General features: G+C 40.3%; 2 protein-coding genes across 6 annotated transcripts in view; one reads left to right on the top strand and one right to left on the bottom strand.

The window, feature by feature from the left end:
* Positions 1–16,940, top strand: part of IQGAP2 (IQ motif containing GTPase activating protein 2) — a 122,822-nt gene that overhangs the window by 86,934 nt on the left and 18,948 nt on the right. For all 4 annotated transcript variants that reach the window (XM_064404642.1, XM_064404644.1, XM_064404643.1 and 1 more), the window contains 5 exons: positions 7,559–7,649; positions 11,616–11,777; positions 12,890–13,032; positions 13,970–14,140; positions 16,826–16,909. In XM_064404642.1, the coding sequence (XP_064260712.1) occupies positions 7,559–7,649; positions 11,616–11,777; positions 12,890–13,032; positions 13,970–14,140; positions 16,826–16,909 (651 nt within the window). The remainder of the gene's footprint in view (positions 1–7,558; positions 7,650–11,615; positions 11,778–12,889; positions 13,033–13,969; positions 14,141–16,825; positions 16,910–16,940) is intronic.
* F2RL2 (coagulation factor II thrombin receptor like 2) lies at positions 1,613–6,072 on the bottom strand. Of its 2 annotated transcripts, XM_064404648.1 has the most exons (3): positions 5,394–6,072; positions 2,858–3,692; positions 1,613–2,418 (listed from the first exon to the last, which is right to left on the bottom strand). In XM_064404648.1, the coding sequence occupies exons 1-3, from the start codon at positions 5,449–5,451 to the stop codon at positions 2,304–2,306; spliced, it is 1,008 nt and encodes a 335-aa protein (XP_064260718.1). In that variant the 5' UTR covers positions 5,452–6,072; the 3' UTR covers positions 1,613–2,303. The 2 variants fall into 2 exon arrangements, with proteins under 2 accessions (XP_064260718.1, XP_064260717.1); XM_064404647.1 differs by having other exon boundaries at positions 1,613–3,692.

Raw genomic sequence — 16,940 nt, 5'->3', positions numbered from 1 at the left:
TCTGCAAATGTTGGCTTGTAAAGTGTCTTCCAGCATTTGTGTCACCTCACCTGGGGTACCTGTTGTGAAGCCATGTTGTCAGAACTTATGAAAGGCGTTTGCATAAATCAATTTCTCACCAGGGTTCCCAGGTAAGGGCTGGTTTCACTGAGCCCTCAGTGCAGAAAAGCCTTCTCTCTCGCCATGTTTGCTGGGGAGGGTTTCGTGCACTCTGACTTCACCTGTCCTGGATGGGCTGTGGTCAGTGTTTGTGCACAGTGAGGGTGCTGGCTGCACAGGGCTGACCCAAGGCATGCCATGTGTATGCACATGTGAGCCAGGATGTCCCCAGGGCACTGACCTACAGCCCACAGGAGCCTGCACACAGCTGTCCTACCCTGACTCACTCCTGCCAGCTGCCCCAGCGCTCCCCAGATGCAAACTGATGCCTACTTCTGTCCTGGTCTGAATGTGCTCATAGGAAACAAATGAGTGTTTACAATTTTTGTTCTAAAAGTTGGAGAATCTCTTTGAAGTCTTCTCTTTATAAGATTTTTGATGTTCCAGAGACTTCTGCTGGCCTTTCTCTTCTGAGCTATTTTGGTTTTGCAGTCTTTTGGCAATTACTTAGAGCACCTTCCCTGTAAAAAGGAGTGTTGCTAGTGTTTCAGAAAAGAACAAGACACAGTGCTCCCAAAAGAAACACTCAGATGCATACTCACTCTTTACAGTGATCAATCATAGATATGACAATTCTTTAAGTAAAAATACATTTTAGATTGATGTTTCCTTAAAAAAAAATCCAAACACAATTGTAAAGGTAGTGCAATTTCTGAAGACGGTCTATTTTCCACATTTTCTGATCCTTGTTTATAAAGCAAATCTGTCAGAATTTGTGTTTAGCATGTTTTAAGAGTGAGCTGTGGTAAAAGGAAGTATTTGATTTACAAGGATCAGATAGATCTCCCTATAAACTTCCTGCCCCAACATCTGGAAAAACATATGTGTCAAACCTACCCACTTATTCTAAGAAGCTTGCTGTCACTTCCCCATAGCTGTGGTGATCTGGGGGAGTCTGCACCCAAATCTGCCAGAACACATTATCCTTATAATCTGAGGTCCTTATCTCAGATCTGACCTATTTGTTCCTTGCTTGAAACTGAAAAGGGAAACCTGGAACGCATTTTGTCCAGTAAATCGTAAACCACAGCTTTTAACAGTTCTGAAAGCCTTTTCAAGCCAAATGTATTCAGGTCCCAGTGAAGAGAAGCCCTGTCTTAAGTGAGCATATTGTGGATAACTGGAAAGTTAAACAGAGGGACCAAATTACTATGTTTGGTTGTAGCGTTTTTTGATGTTTTTTGTTTGGTGGTGTGGGTTTTTTTTGTTTTTGTTTTTGGTTTTTTGTTTGTTTTTTTTTGGTGATAGGTACAGAGATTTTAGTTAGGTTCACCTAACTAAACATATTTTCAACAGTTGTGTAATATTTGAATTATTTTAGAGTTATCTTTAAAATTTGTCCTTATGCATGTTGAAGGAATGGCAGGATTAAAACTAACTTAAGAGCCAGAAGAAATAGAAAAAGGGGAACCTCACCAGGCTGCAAATTCACTTGAGGCATTTTCCAGTGCAACTCATTTTATTTAAGTAAAGTTTTTTTACAATACTATTATCAAAACAACATAAAACATTTTTATCCTCACTTACATGCTGCAGTTACAAATTCAAATGACAACCACTGAGGTAATTTTCTAGGAACTTAGTATGTAAGTAGGTTTTGAGTTTCTGTAAAGGTAAAAATGGACCCATTGTTTTACTAATAGTCAATGGTAACAAGCTGCAGTATTTGTAACACTGTAGGTATTTCCTGTGAGGATGTGGAAATAGAGAATACTACAAAATAGCTTCCCTGTTTTGCTTACCAAGCAAGAGTAATATATGCCTGGATTCACACTGATAAGGGTTTGCTCACAGCAATCCCTGTGGGTTAGGGAAGTGCAGGCGCTGACAAAGTGGAAGAGCAAGTCTCCAGTGCAGAGCTGGTTAAGCAGCCTCATGGGAGAGGGAGCCTTGGAAGAGTCAGGTTCTGTGTCCACGGCTGTAGATCTACTGTTTGGTGAACCTATGGGGACTCTGTATTTCCAACATCCAGGGCAGTATTTGCTCTTGACTGCTCCCAGGCATGTAGAACGTGCTTGTTCGCATTTTTCACCAGGCCAAAATCTTGGTTTTGTAACACTGTTCCTGCAGTGATTGTTGGCTGAGAGCTAATCTGAAGTGTCATGAATTGCCCTAGAAGTGCTCTTTGGATGCTGACACCTCTTCTAGTATTTAGGGGCTGTGGTGACTGATACTCTGGCAGTTTCTCCATGGCCAGAAAGTGATCTCAGAAAGAAATGCAGGTGCAGAGCTACTTCCCTCAATCTGGGTACACAGGTGCTGCAACACACGTAATAAAGTTAGAGCTGGATAAGTGTATTTTTTGAGATATTCCTTGTGTGGAATGAAGTAAATTTAACTGAGATTGTGTTTTCTAACCCATTTTACTTGAAGTATAAATGTCGCACCTGAGATTCGTTGCTGTCTGTGTTAGTACTATACAAAACCATAATTCCAGTAATAAATTCATTTTTCCCTGGATATTTTAACCATTGTCAGATAAATATTGGATTGACTTCTAATTTTTGACATCAGAAAATAAAGGAAAGGATCAAGACAACTGTTTAGGCTGCTAAGACATAATGCAATTAGATAAAAAGAATACAACCTATCTGTGCTGTAATAGTAATAGTTGATGTGATGGATAATAAGGATAATATTGCTTGGCACAAAGCAAATAGCAAAGATGGTAAGAATCAAAAGACTGACTTTAACATACCAGAACCATTCGTGAGTCTTGAGCGTTCGTATAATCGAGACATAGCAGAACACGATAGTTGCAAGTGGTATTAAAAACCCGAATACAGCTAAGGACACGTAGTAGTAGAACTGGAAGGAGGACACAGTCTCACAGGCGCTGTGCACGTCGTGGCAGGTATAAATGTCCAGCTGCTTCACGTAATAGCTCTGCTGCATGATGGCAAGCGGGAGCATGTAGAGGAAGACGATGGCCCACATGGCAGCGCAGGCTGCGATGGCGTAGGCGCGCTTCGGGAGGCTCTTGTAGGTGAAGGGGTGAACGATGGCCAGGTAGCGGCTGACGCTGATGCACGTGAGCAGCAGAATGGAGCAGTACATGTTGCCGTAAAACACCGCCGTGGTCGCTCGACACATGGTCTCCCCAAACACCCAGTTGTTCCCGTTGATGTGGTAGGCTATTTTGAAGGGCAGTATGATGCAGAAGAGCAGGTCTGAAACAGCCAAGTTTGTGTAGAGGACAGCAGTGCACACGGAGCGGATCCTGAAGAGGAGCATCCACAGAATGATGGCATTAGATGGTACGCCCAATAAAAGAGCAGTGAGGTAGACAGCAGGTATTAGCTTGGTGCTCAGAGAGCTGGTGAGGTACTCCAGCGTGGTGTTGCTCACTTCTGTTAACGTGGAGTCATTTGACTTTTTTGAAGTGCATTTGTTTTCTCTGATATGGACAGTTGTTGTTTCCCCTTCTATAGCATAAGGGGGGATGTAATCATAGTCTCTTGCTGAAATTCCACGAAAAGTTTTGATAAGAGACACTGTTTTAATTGCAGAGCCATTCCGTGAAAATTCTGAAGCTTAGAAATAAAACAAAGTGAAAATTGTTAAAAAGGACAAACTACTGTATTAACAATATAACTCACCTTCAGGAGCAGAGAAAGATAACCATATCTATGTGAAAAGCAATATAAGTTTAAAAGATTTGGGGATATCCTCCTCTGCTTGGGTATTCAAATGTACATCAGTCTTCATTTATCATTTCACACCAAATCTTGAAAATTCATCATCAACCTAGTGTTAGCTGGTCTTTCTGCATTTTGAGTGTTTTCAGTAATCTCTGATTACTGAAAACACCAGACACTTCTGTAATACTTATGACCAGTGGAGGATTTTTCCCAGTAGTAGGAGTGCTGGTCATTCATCATATAAACAGTCTTTGTTTAGGCTTGATCAAACCACCATTACTATCCTTGTCACTTCACATATGAAATGAATGACTGCAAAAGATGCAAAAAGCACTATCTACTCTAACACCGACTGAAACTTTCAAATTAGAAAACTGAAATTACCCGTAGTTTTTTGGTCTCACATGTCAAATTTTTATTCTTCAGCTTCTGACTAAAGCAAAAGTGGATCTTTTCAGTTTCTCATACCTGAGCAGGGGTAATGTCTTGAAAATTGAAAACAAATGGTTGGACAGGTATTAGATGTAATTTATTGGGAAGTGAATAAAACTTTTCAAGCAGCAGGAAAACTATCTGTTAGTAAATATTGTCAGCATGTGGGCAAAAACAGTAATACTATTTTATTAACATCTGTTCCTTAATCTTTAGTAGAGAAATTTGTAGAGACATTGACATCTTCACATGAAGCACAAATGTGTTCAAAATGGTTTTTAAAGCCATGTGTTGTAAAACATATTTTACACAGTAAACAATTGTGTTAGTATTTGTGTCACTTAAATTTTCTTAGTTGCATTTAATGCAAAAATACTAATTGTAAAGCCTTCAGCATGAACCATGAAACTGGAATTCAGAAACAAACTGAAATATGGGTGAAAATCTTTGGACTTTTTTTTACCTTTCCATATTTGAATAAAATAAAGAGAATAGTTTTATTAGTGTTCGCTGCCAGATTTACAGTAGAATGTTTTAAAATAATAATTAGCAGAATAAATAATTTTTAGTAGTTTTTTGATAGCTACTCCAGAGAACTAGTTTTAACCACTCATGAAAAGTCATACATGTGCCTGCATCGGCTGATAGGTGTGTAGATAGATATAGGTATAAATACATATATATATGTATATTATATATGTGTGTGCACATGTATATATATTTATGTATACGAGCTTTTCAAAATAAGCTTGGTTTGAATACACTTTTAATTCTAGGCAGGTTTATTTGATCATTTCCTTTAGTTATTTTTATCACAATAGTCATCTGAGCATTTCCTTCTAATAACACCATCTGTGAAGTTGTAGAACAAGACACTACAGGTTTAAAATTATTGTATCATTACAAAAATACTAGATAAAATATGTGTCTTCAGTAAGTGCAGAAAGTCCCCTCAAACAAATTTTTTATAGAAAATAATGGGCAGAGGTAAGGTGTCACTGAAATGAAAGAATAAAAATCGGCTTTAAAGGAGACATCCTGGAGCAAAAAAACTGGTACATGTGTGTACAACTCATTTCAAGTTTGCAATAGCAAACAGCATTATAAAAAACTTCATTTTATTGACTAAAATACGGAATAGATACAGAAAGGAGGACTCACCTGTAGTGCAAAGACAGGAGGTAAAAGAGAGTAGTCCAGTGAAAAACAGTATCTTCATTGTAGTGAAATCCAGCCAGCTGAACAAGGGTGCTGCGCTAGTTCATCTCAAGAGGCATTTTGTGGGGTCTTTTTCCCCTCTGTAAGGGACTAAAGAATGATTGATCTGTCCTCCAGAAGCATCCTGTAAGCATGAGGTTTATGGTAAGGAACTAATTTGTTCTTTGTCTACTACAGCAAGAGGGTGTGACGTATCCAAATATGCACACATGACTCAGTTTCAGCCTCAGCCCAACAAAGAGATAAAATTGCTTTACAGCAGCATTTTAACTCCTAATTTACCACAAGCCTGAAGCTGATATATGCAGGGTTCTACTGACATTTGTACATACAGATAGTTGGAGTAAAAAAGTATTTTCTGGAAAAATCAAGGGGTGTGTTTAGTAAATCCTCAAGGGTCTCATTCCAAAATGTCACGTGGCTGAACTCTGTACCCTTCTCCAGAGAAAAGCTGGGCTTGCAGAAGAGCGTGATGATCTCAGTTTAGCAAAAGCAAAAGACGGAAAGAAGCCACGCATACAAAAATGCCTTAGGAAAACTGCATTCTGCTTTGCCTTTTGCTCCCTGCCCACTGTTAGCTGTCTGGCTCCTTCAGTTCACCTACTGCCTCTCCTCAGACAGTTTCCACCCCTCCACAGACTGCAGCCTCTAAAACCTTTCCCCTATTTTCATTTGCTGCTTTGTTGATCCCTTCCTTTTACTCTGCCTGCCTTTTTTTTTTTTCTCTCTCCTCTTTTTTTCCCTTTAATGCCAAATAGCAGCAGCTTGTTTCAGCAAGCAAAACTAGCCCCAGCCTTGGTCTAGCTTCCAGGCTAGTCGTGAGGCTCAACATACATTGTACTTGGCTCTGGAGCAGTATTTGTGTCTGTTTTTGTATATAATGTGTAAAAGCTAGATACCAGATTAGGAACTCTCAATGCGTTTCTCAAAATTCAGTGGCAATTTGGAAGTTTATTAAACATTCTCTCAAGTGCTAACTCTCACTCGGTAGAAAAATAAGCAGTATGTGTCCACTGTCCTGTGATTGTCTGACACCACTTCATGTTATTTATGTATTCTGCTACCTTGTTTACATATATGGTGTAAGCTGAAGAGCATGTCTTTAATAGTTTTTTACCCTGTTTTCTTTCTGTAGTTTCTGTGGATATCAGATTTATTAGATCTTTGGCCTGAGGTTCAGCACTTAACCAAGGATACTCATTGCAAAGCTGCTTCTTTGTCCACACTGTTTTAGTCTAAATGTGTTTCTAGCTGTTTTTTTCCCCTGAATTATTTGTGTGTATATTTTCCTAGATCTCTCTTAATCAATACATTCCAGCTTCTTTCATCGTTAGTCTGTCATAGGCTTGACACTCCTATTTCCTCTTTAGCATAAATTTCTCACCCACCTACTGGAATGGATTTTAAATATTACTTTAACCCTGTTTTATCTGCTGAAGTGCTGGTATCACCAGTGAACCTGGGCAGTAGGGCTGGTTAGTGGGGATGTTGATCCCACTCTACTACACCTTCTATTTTAACTTGGGTTTAATGTAATGAACTTTAGGCCTGAAAGAAGAGCGGTGCCTATTCTGCTACTTAATTACAGAAATGTTTGCATGAGCTAAGTCATCATTACTAAAGCTGAGCTGTCTTTCTATGAGAGTATTCACTGCTATTTTCTAATGCAACATGTACTTAGATATACACAAGGATCCTTTCCAAATAAGGGATTTTGAGTGTAAGCCAACTTCCTGCAGTCTTCTATTATTCTCTCCTACTATCACAGTGCTGCCTGGTAATGTGTGATTTTATTTGACTCAGACTACTTTGCCTACATATCATGGAAATAAAAATGTTTCAATTTTTATTGATCTTTAGTAGAATGAATTATATGCCAGCAGTATCAGCAAATTCTTTTCTTCTACATCAAAACGTTCAGATTTTTATCTGAACGGGATCTTTTTCAAGTCAGTAAATAGAATATGAATGTGTTTCATTGATGTTTTTAAACAGATTTTTTGTCTTCTAGAGCTTTGCAAAGGAGAGATGGTATATTGGAGCTGTATCACGATATTGAGACAACTCTTATTCAGTTTTTTCAAGGCTTTTTACTGTCCTTTTTCCAGGAATCTCAAGATGAATCAGCACTTCTGTGGCTGGATGAAATACAAAGAGGAATCAATGACAGCAATAGCAACATAAAAGAAGCAGCAACCTGTAAGCATTAACCTGCATCTCCACTGGTCTTGTTTTTCTTGGTCTTGGGAAAATGAAATTGGTAATTTATATTTTCCAGTTCAGAGAAGGTGCAAGCCCTTTAAATACATGAAAAGAAATGAATGCATGTTCTTTGTCATGCTAAAACTGAGATGACTTAAAACTACAGGAGTGGTGTTAGTTCTGTCTAAACTGGTAATCTTTAAGGTGTGTCTAATAATTCAAACGACTTGGTTATACAGGTTTACATCAGGTTTACCAATCTGTCTAATGTCAGTGTATCTTCATGTAGCTCCTGAAATATATGAATGAGAACAGATATGCTGTTCAAGAGCTTGTTTTGCTATATTTAAGACCAAAATCTTCATGCATATTTTAAGGGCAAATTTTTATGTTTACAATTTTGCTTTTTTGTATTTCTTTATATTGTCTTTTATGGATTGCTGACAAAAATCTGGAACATATTAACTTTTAAAGCAGTGTACAATGAATGCTAGCTCTTTTTGAAAAGTATATGCTCTTCCAATCTGTAAGGAAGAGGAAATCTATAGGAAAAATGCTGAGGCTTAATCTGTCAGAGTGCTGTGTACTGAATGCACTCAATACCTTTTGTCAAAGCTTTGACTGAATATAATAATTTCAGAAAAAATATAATACATAATAAACTTTGGCAAGCAGTGTAGAAGCAAGCACCACTGGGTTTATGGGGCACTTTGGAGAGCACAGTGACATGCCTGCCTGTTCCAGGCCAGGCCCAGCACAGCACAGACAAGGCACTGGGCATTGGTCAGCCTTCTGCTTCACTTGGCTTGGGGTGAGTCCGTGCTGCTTTCTGTTGCACCTTGGGAGCCTGTGAATGCAAGTGCTGAAGTCGGGGCATTCCTGCAGTGCTGTGCTCAGCCATCCCTGGTGCAGTGCGGCCGCTCCGAGCCCACAGGCACATCAGGAGCTACTGCTCGGGAAGCTGTGCGTGGAGAGAACACAGATGGATGTTAGAAATAACTATCCCTGCTACAGGAACATTGCATTTTGTGTTACTATAACTTTAGAAATTACTTAAACAACTGATATCGTCTTCACATAACAAGGCAGATATACTGAAGAAAGGTGAAGTGTTTTTGTAGGTCACATATCCATAGAAAGTACTGGGCTTGTGTTTTCTGAGACAGGATCAGATACACACGCATTGTCTCAACCAAGCTTTTGTACTGAGGAGTGCAGATACCTTCTTTTGTGGAAAAACCTGCTTCCCATTAATGCCACCCAGAGCCATGAGGAAACATGAGCACAGAGAAGGTATAGCTTATAAAGAGATTTGAGTTAAACCTAAAGACCAACTTAAAAATGCCCTCATTTGTTTTCACTGGTGTAAAAGCATTAGGAATATGATCATAAGCAGCCTGCAGAAATTAGGACAGCATAATTCATACAGCAATACCATACAATGTTGCTAATGGTAAATCCACTATCTAGTTGTTGTACTAAAATCTTTTTTTTTTAATCTATGTTGGTAATAAATGCACAGCTTTTCACAGTCAAGAATGCTCAGTGGAACTGTTTTAACATTTCACTTTTAGGAAAAAAACCCTAATTTTGTGTACTCTACCCTGTGGGTTGAAAAGAAGCACTGTCAGCACAGCGCATTCTTAAAGAGCTCTAAAGTTTTGCAGCTAAAACCGGAGATTTAACATTTCCCCATGGCACAGAACCTGATACTTCCTATGACCAACACATCCTGTCTCAGGAAGTTTGCATGTTGTGTTCACGTAGTCTAAACTGAAAGTTCAGCTTGATCACAACTTGGAAAGGAACTTTGCTTTGACCTATCATACAGACATTATTTTTGAAAGGCAAACAACTCCAAAACTTTCACAAGGTAGTCAAAGATGTATTTTTCAGTTTAAAAAGTCTTTTTGAGATTGCTGCAGTTATGGCAATAAAATAAGCAATAAAATAAGAGAAGATACTGGCAGCAGTACTGAAACAGTCTTGATCACTTCCAAACTAACTTTTATGCCTTATATAAATACTAATTGGTACACTACTAAAATTTTTAAAGGCTTTTACAGTTGTTCCTGTCAGTACAGGACACTGTATCTTCTTCCTTTATTTAGGAAGAAGTATTCAGTAAGTGCTGGTGCACTTCCTAACTCATTGTGGTGCTTGCTGTGTGTTTTGCATCACCTTGCTTCACTTCTTCAGTAAGTTCAACCATTGTACTCCTTATCTAAATGGAGGACAAAAAGAGATCAGCCAAATATCAGCTGTATAGCATTCAGGAGTAGATTTGAGCACTGACTTCAGTCTTGCACAGGAAGAGTCTGTCAAAGCAGGAAGTCTGTGTGTCCTGAGAGAGTCCAAGCTATAGGAAAAAGCTGATCTTTGGCCTTGTTGAGAGTTCAGGCTTATCACACCAGACAACTGTGGCTTTGTATATCACAGCTGTTTAAAAGGGAGGATGGGTGTGGAAAAAAGCCCTTTGCAGTGTTGATCTGGTACTGGCATCCTAACTGCTAGAGAAGCAGACTGGAGCTGACAGTTTTCTGGCAGTTGGGGATGGCTAACCTCCAGTTATCTTAGGATTTTTCAGGGTCCAAATGGCCTTTCTCTAGAGCAACAGCCACGGTATTAAATGGCTAGCATTTAAAATGAAAAGAATAATTTCTGTTGAGTTTTTTTACCTGATAAACACTTTTCTTAGATTTTCCTTCAAAAGTACAAATATAATTAATTAAAACATGAAGAAAAGCCAGATGGCAGTGGACCTACATAAATGAATCTTAGTTTAAGTTGTGTTTTCTTTTGTCTTTGTAAAAATATCTTCCAGTACCCTTAACTACATAATGAAAAGGAGGAAGGAAAGCATTCAAATACTGCTGAACAGAGTTGATGAGGCACATGGGACTGTGTATGAGTCTGGGGCCAGCCGCAGCCAGCTGTAATGTGTGGCTTCCCAGTTTTTTCTGCTTCCTTGCAGCTGAGGCCCGATGCCTGGATATCACAGTGCCACAGCAATGGTAGAAAGACATTTCCAGTACTTGTGTGTGCTGGGCAGAGGTCTGTTTCAAAGCACAGAATGGATGTTCTAGCTCTATTCACTTGTTCCTCTGTGCATGGGTCTTGAATTTAGATGTGAAGGAACACCTTTAAAGACCAGAGCAGTGATTTCTAAAGCAGCCTAAACATCTAGTGGGTAAGGTACTTTTGAAGTGGCATGTGTTTCCACATGTATGCTGCCAGGTGTTGTGGGATCTGTTCCCTCAGTGATGGAGGGATGTGTGCAAGGAAGCCCTGAATTAGAGTATGGGTAATGCCATATAACATCAAGGTCTACACATCCTTCACAGCATCACCTCTCAGGGTGCTTTTATATGTCCTGAAAGCAAAAGCTGCATCTCTGGCAAATTCAAGGCCATGAGTTAGCTTTAAACAAGTTCCAGAGGAGGCAAGTTCAAGAAAGGGCTGCTTCACGGTGCTGAGTAGGCTGCTGCAAAAATTTACTGAAGGCAATCAGTTTTAATTCCCATTTTGCACACTAGAAGTGAATGTTAAATGTTTATAGCTTGTAACCAAATTACTTCATGTACCTCTAGAAGGCTTGATCCCAAGGCATCAGTGGATGATGGCCTGTCTCTTAGGGCAGGCTGAGTGTGGGTACTTGCCATCCTCAACCCCTGCCCCACTGTCACCTGCTATGTCCCATGATGGGGAGCAGCTATGCCATCAGACAGCTCTCAGTTCTGCTGTGGCTGCATCCGAGCCTGGGTGGAGCAGACACTTTCTACCTAACACACTTGTCCTTACAAGCATGAAGGAAGCTGGAAATGGGTAGAGCACTGAATTGCTGTGTGCCGTGTTGTCTGTGTGTGCCAGTGTTAGAAGTTCATTTTCAAAGTTTCTGGAGGCTAGAGTTATGGGTACGTAGAGTATATGACACTTAATTTATCTGTTATTATTTGACCCTAGTGGCTGTAGGAATATCCATGATTAACAAGAGCTTGGAGAAAGGTGATTCACAGCCAATCCTGATGATACTACAGTCAAGGTTTGGATTACGAGTCATTCCCGAATGTGCTGAAGCCTATTTCAGGAAGCTCTCTGAAGCCAAGAACATGAAAACTACGGAAGGTAAAAAACTTCCTAAACAGGACTGTTCCACATGTTCGTATCACTGAGGCAACCAGAAAGCTAGAACAGGATATATCTGTAAATTGAGGGAGACAGCTGCTTCAAAATTTTTTGACAAATGTTACGCTTTTCCAAGTGCATTTTATGTGACGTTGTACTGTTGTGCACATAATGCAGACCACAGTACCCGCTGAGAAACAAGTCTAGTGACTTCCAGAGTCAAGCTGAGACTTTCTAGAATCTCAGACCTGCCTCTATCAATATCAAAAATATCAAGAGTGGATTTAGGGCAGCTCCTCTGTGACTGTCAATAGATTAGTCCATTCCCTCAGAAAACTCTATTACTTGCTGACAATTTTTTTCAAATTGGAAGATGCAGACATCAGTCTTACAGATCATGTCAAAGATAAAGTCAGTACCTGACAGTGTTCACAGCCCAGTTATAGTCCCTGTGCATTGCCAGAGCAGCAGTTACCAGCAAAATCTGGGGCTAGAATCTGTTCTTTGTCATGTTAGAGCTGCAAAAACTGGTCATAGCTAACAGCAGCCAAGTTTAGCTAATGGTTACAAAAAAATTACTGTCAGAGTAGTACCCGTTCTTACAGTAGACGGGCATGTTTCACTTTGCAACATAAGTATTTTTAATGCCTTACTAGTTTTACCTTGGGGCCTTTTGTCCATGAGGAAATGAGGTTTTTCCTGCTTGTCAGGATGCAGACTGGTTTACCAAAGCAATAAGCAAGAAAATTATGTGGGTATAGGAAATGTCATGTGTGAGGTAAGAGTAAGTCCAGAATTTGGGCAGAAGACAAGAAAAATATTTTTCATAAACAGTCTGTTTCACTTATGAGTGATGATGTAAGATGAAGGACACTGTTTCAGGAACACTAACTTGACACATTAGGGTGTCAGGTTTGCTCTAGAGGAATGACCCTCATCCACCTAGCAGGGTATTCTGAAAATCCTTACTACAAAAAGGCCCAAAGTATATAGAGATTTTGTGTGTCAAAGGGCTTCACAGCAAATATAAGGAGGGGAAATGAAAAGGAAGAGCTGCAATTTATCAGTGAAACAGGACACAAATGTGTACTAATGGTATGAACTGCTTTTAGGTTCCAGTGAAAGTCCATGGATTAAACTTGTAATGAAAGCCATGTATGATTACTATTACAACGTGGAAACCGAGGAAGGTACCTGTGTTGCCCCCAAAGGAGTTGTACCAAAAACTTCATGGTTAACTGGCGAAGAAATCCAGGTAGGTGGCTGAAACATAGGTTTTTATTGCAAAAGCAACATAAACATTTGGGAGAGCGCAAGACATGAAATTATCAAGAGGCTGTGGTGGGTGAAACTGAAGGTCACTTTATCAGTATCTGCTTCTGACAAGAGCAGCAACTTAAGTCTAAGCAGACAGTGATAGGCAGCACAGTCTCCTGTCTAGTGTCTGGCAATGATTTAGGGGTATCCTTACTGGAAGTTAAAGCATTTTTTTTAATGACTATCAAAAGTCTGATTGCTTCCATACCCTTTTATAGGACTTTTCATTGACCTATAACATATAATTTTATGATGTATTTGTGAGCAGGTGGAACCACCATTTTCTATTTAAATCTAATCCTCTGACAGCATTCTTGTATCTCCAGATTCAAGAGGATGAGTGTGCTATTTTAGCTTCCTTAATGTAGAGGTTTCACACTAGTGTGAAATAGAACAAAGCAGATCACACAACCCTCTGAGTAATTTGTTCTTCTATATTCTGATGCAGCTCACCTAAGTTACAGGCTTACTCCTCTACACAAAGAACTCGAGTCAGTGTAAGTCCTTCTGAATGCAGCAGTACTTGAGTGTCCTCAACAGAGAACTTGCTGCTTCAGTTAGTGTTTCTAGACGTCTGAGTTGTCTGCTCCTGAAGACACTTGTAAGTGTTAGGAAAGCAGAGCCCTGCTAATGTATAAAAGAATACTCTCTTAAAATAGCATACCCCCTTGAAAAACTGAAGCTTGAAAGCCATTCAGTTACCTGTCATGTAGGGTTCAGCAGTAACAACATAGGTCTTTCTTCTTACTGATTTAAATGTGGGGGTAAATCAGAGGGACTTGGATTGGGTGAACATAAATTGCGGAGATGAATATAGTACAAATTCCAGGATGGTTTTGTCTTTTAAATGACCTTTTTCCATCATCTCTTAACAGAACATTGCTGGGCAAGTTACAGCAGATTACAATCGAGAGCAGCTGTGGCTTGCTAATGAAAATCTGATTGTTGGGCTGCAAGCCCGAGCAAGGGGATTCTTAGTCAGAAAAAACTATCAGGAGAGAAAAGCCTATCTTCAAAACCAGGAACCATCTGCCATCAAAATACAGGTACTGTTCTAGAACAAGAAGGTAATGTGGCTTGGGCTGCTTTCTGCATGTAACAGTGACATGACAGATTACTACCACTGATAAAATTCTCAAACAGATCTGTCTCCCTGTTTCTAGCAGCAGCAGTTTAAAATTCTACGTCTACAAATATATGTGCTTTCACATAGCAAATGTCCAATTTTAAAAGAATCTATTGTATCCACCTCCAGTGAAAGTTACTTGGGAAAAGCTCATTAATGCACAGCCCTGGCTTTGTTCTGACATGCTCAGATTTTTTGTGGTGTACCTAACTAACTATGCACAGGACAAGACCAGAAGGTATTTGTTAAGTATCGAAGCAAAAATTCCTTGGCAAAGCATGATTAAGAAATACATTCCTTACTAGACTTTCCCTAGTTGGAAGTGGTTTGTTTCTGCTCCATGAAGTCATAGCTGAACAGGGAGTGGCAGCTCCCTTGGTGTTCTTTAGCAGTATTTCTTGGATGTTTCCAGTTTGCTGAACTCTAAAAGGAAATGTTCTGCTGAGGGTGCAAACATTGACAGAGGCATGCACACTGGTTTTCAATGGTGAAATATCTAGCTTCTATTAGGAGCAATTCATTCCACCACCCACTCAAAAAAAAAAAAAAAGGGAAATTACACAAGAGGTTTTTATTTTTTAATCTACAGTAACTATGTTTAACAATTCTTTATGACAAATATCTCTACCACTAGTAGTTGTTATTGGGATTGACTTTTCACTTTCCAGCATGGTGTCTGAGCCCAGTAAAGAATTGTACTTTGAGAAATTCAAAGTCTGTGTGAATAAGTTCAAAATATGGAGAAATGTACATTAAAAAAAATTGTTCTGTTTTCTTTCTATTGGCATTAAAGTAAAAATGACTTGTGGAAAGAACAAATAGAGGACAAGGCTGGTGTCACTGGCTGATAGAGATGACAGGCAAAAGCAGCAGTAAAAATATCTGTTATTCCTGTCACTGGGTTCCTTACAAGTGTTTGTTTCTGAGCTAGCAAACAGAGTCAGCTGAAGGAATTAACTTAGAAAAGAGGCCAGGGCAAGAACAATATGGCTTCAGATAGGTAAGGGACAACTTCTGGATGCAGCAGAGTGGCAGAATGGGTAGGGCTGGTAGAGACCACAGCAGGTCATCTGGTCCAAACTCACTTTTCAAGCAGGATTGTCCCAGAGCACATGGCACAGGCATGCATCCACATGGCTCTGGAATATCCCCAAAGGCTCCACATCTTCTGTGGTGAATCTGAATACAGTAAAGAAGTTCTTTCCCCATATTGAGGTGGAACTTATTGTGCATCAGTGTCTGCCCATTGCCTCTTGTCCTTTCTGCTCAGCACCATTGAGCAGAGCCTGATCCACCCTCTTGACACCCTCCCTTCAGATAATTGTAGACATTGATGAGGTCCCCTCTCAGTCATCTCTTCTTAATGCTAAATAGGCCCAGCTCCCTCTTCCTTTCCTTGTAAGGGAAATGCTCTAGACCCTTCATCATCTTTTTAAACTCCACTGAACCCACCCAGGAGCTCCATGTCTCTGTTGTCCTGAGGAGCCCAGAACTGGACACAGCTCTCCAGGTGAGGCCTCACCAGGGCTGAGTAGAGGGGCAGGATCACCTCCCTCCACCTGCTGGCAGTGCTCTTCCCAATGCCCCCAGGATACCATTGGCATTCTTGGCCACCAGGACACGCTGCTGGCTGATGGACAGCTTGCTGTCCACCAGGATCCCCAGGTCCTTCTCCACAGAGCTGCTCCCCAGCAGGTCAGCCCCAGCCTGTGCTGGTGCCTGGGGCTGTTCCTCCCCAGTGCAGGACCCTGCACTTGCCCTTGCTGAATTTCAGATGGTTCTTCTTTCTCCATCTCTGCAGCCTGCTGAGGTCCTTCTGAATGGCTGCACAGCACTCCAGGGTATCAGCCACTCTGCTCAGCTATGTGTGTAATTTGCTGAGGAATCATGTGGCCCTTCATCCAAGCCATGGATGAATAAGTAAAATAGTACAGCATTGAACCTTTGGGGACATCACTAGGGACAGGCCTCCAAGTACACCCTGTGCCACTTTGTAACCTTCTGGGATCTGTTGTTCAGCAGTTCTTGATCCACCTCACTGTCCACTCATCATCCAGCCCACACCCCTGAGTTTGTCTGTGAGGATGTTGTTAAGAGACAGTGTTGAAATCCCTACTGACATCAAGTAGACAATATCCACTGCTCTCCTCTTACCCTTACGTGCTTACTTTACAAACACATGGTGACTATTCCTGATCATTGTTATCCACATGAACAGAGACTGAGGCACTCCATTGCTGTTCCAGGGATGGGAGATGAGGCTAAGTAATGGGTAAGAGCTGGAAGTCACTTGTGGGATGAAGCCAGTGACTGGGATGCTAAGGACATGGGTGTACTGGTGATAAGAGTAAGGATGAATTCAGGAGCATGAAGGAAATAGCACTGGACAATAAAGTGTGCTGAGATTGGTTGAAATTAACATGATATGTATGAGGGCACTGTAAAAAATAGAGGCAAGCTTACTTATACGTTAGTTATCTGTTTATCATAATGGCATACTTCTTTTTAAAAGATAAACACTGTTAATGGTTTTAGTGTGTTACATAGATTTAATAAATATTAGTTTCTTACTAGGGATAATGGTCTTCTGCCTTCTTTAAAATAGGCTTTCTGGAAAGGATTCAAACAAAGGAAAAGCTATGTTGACAGATTAAAGGTGCTTCAAGGCAATGTGGCTGCTGTTGTTAAGGTAAGAACAGCCGAATGTGTTTTGGGGGCCA

Source organism: Passer domesticus, chromosome Z (genome assembly GCF_036417665.1).
Source record: "Passer domesticus isolate bPasDom1 chromosome Z, bPasDom1.hap1, whole genome shotgun sequence".
In the NCBI taxonomy this organism is placed as follows: Eukaryota; Metazoa; Chordata; class Aves; order Passeriformes; family Passeridae; genus Passer; species Passer domesticus.
The sequence above is the reverse complement of the archived record's forward strand: the minus strand, read 5'-3'. Positions and strand labels throughout refer to the sequence as shown.

Bases quoted from the DNA above. Each gene is read 5' to 3' on its own strand.
- F2RL2 (XM_064404647.1), bottom strand. From the start codon at position 5,451: ATGAAGATACTGTTTTTCACTGGACTACTCTCTTTTACCTCCTGTCTT. The intron at 3,693-5,393 runs GTGAGTCCTCCT...TTTATTTCTAAG, and splicing joins CTCCTGTCTTTGCACTACAG to CTTCAGAATTTTCACGGAAT.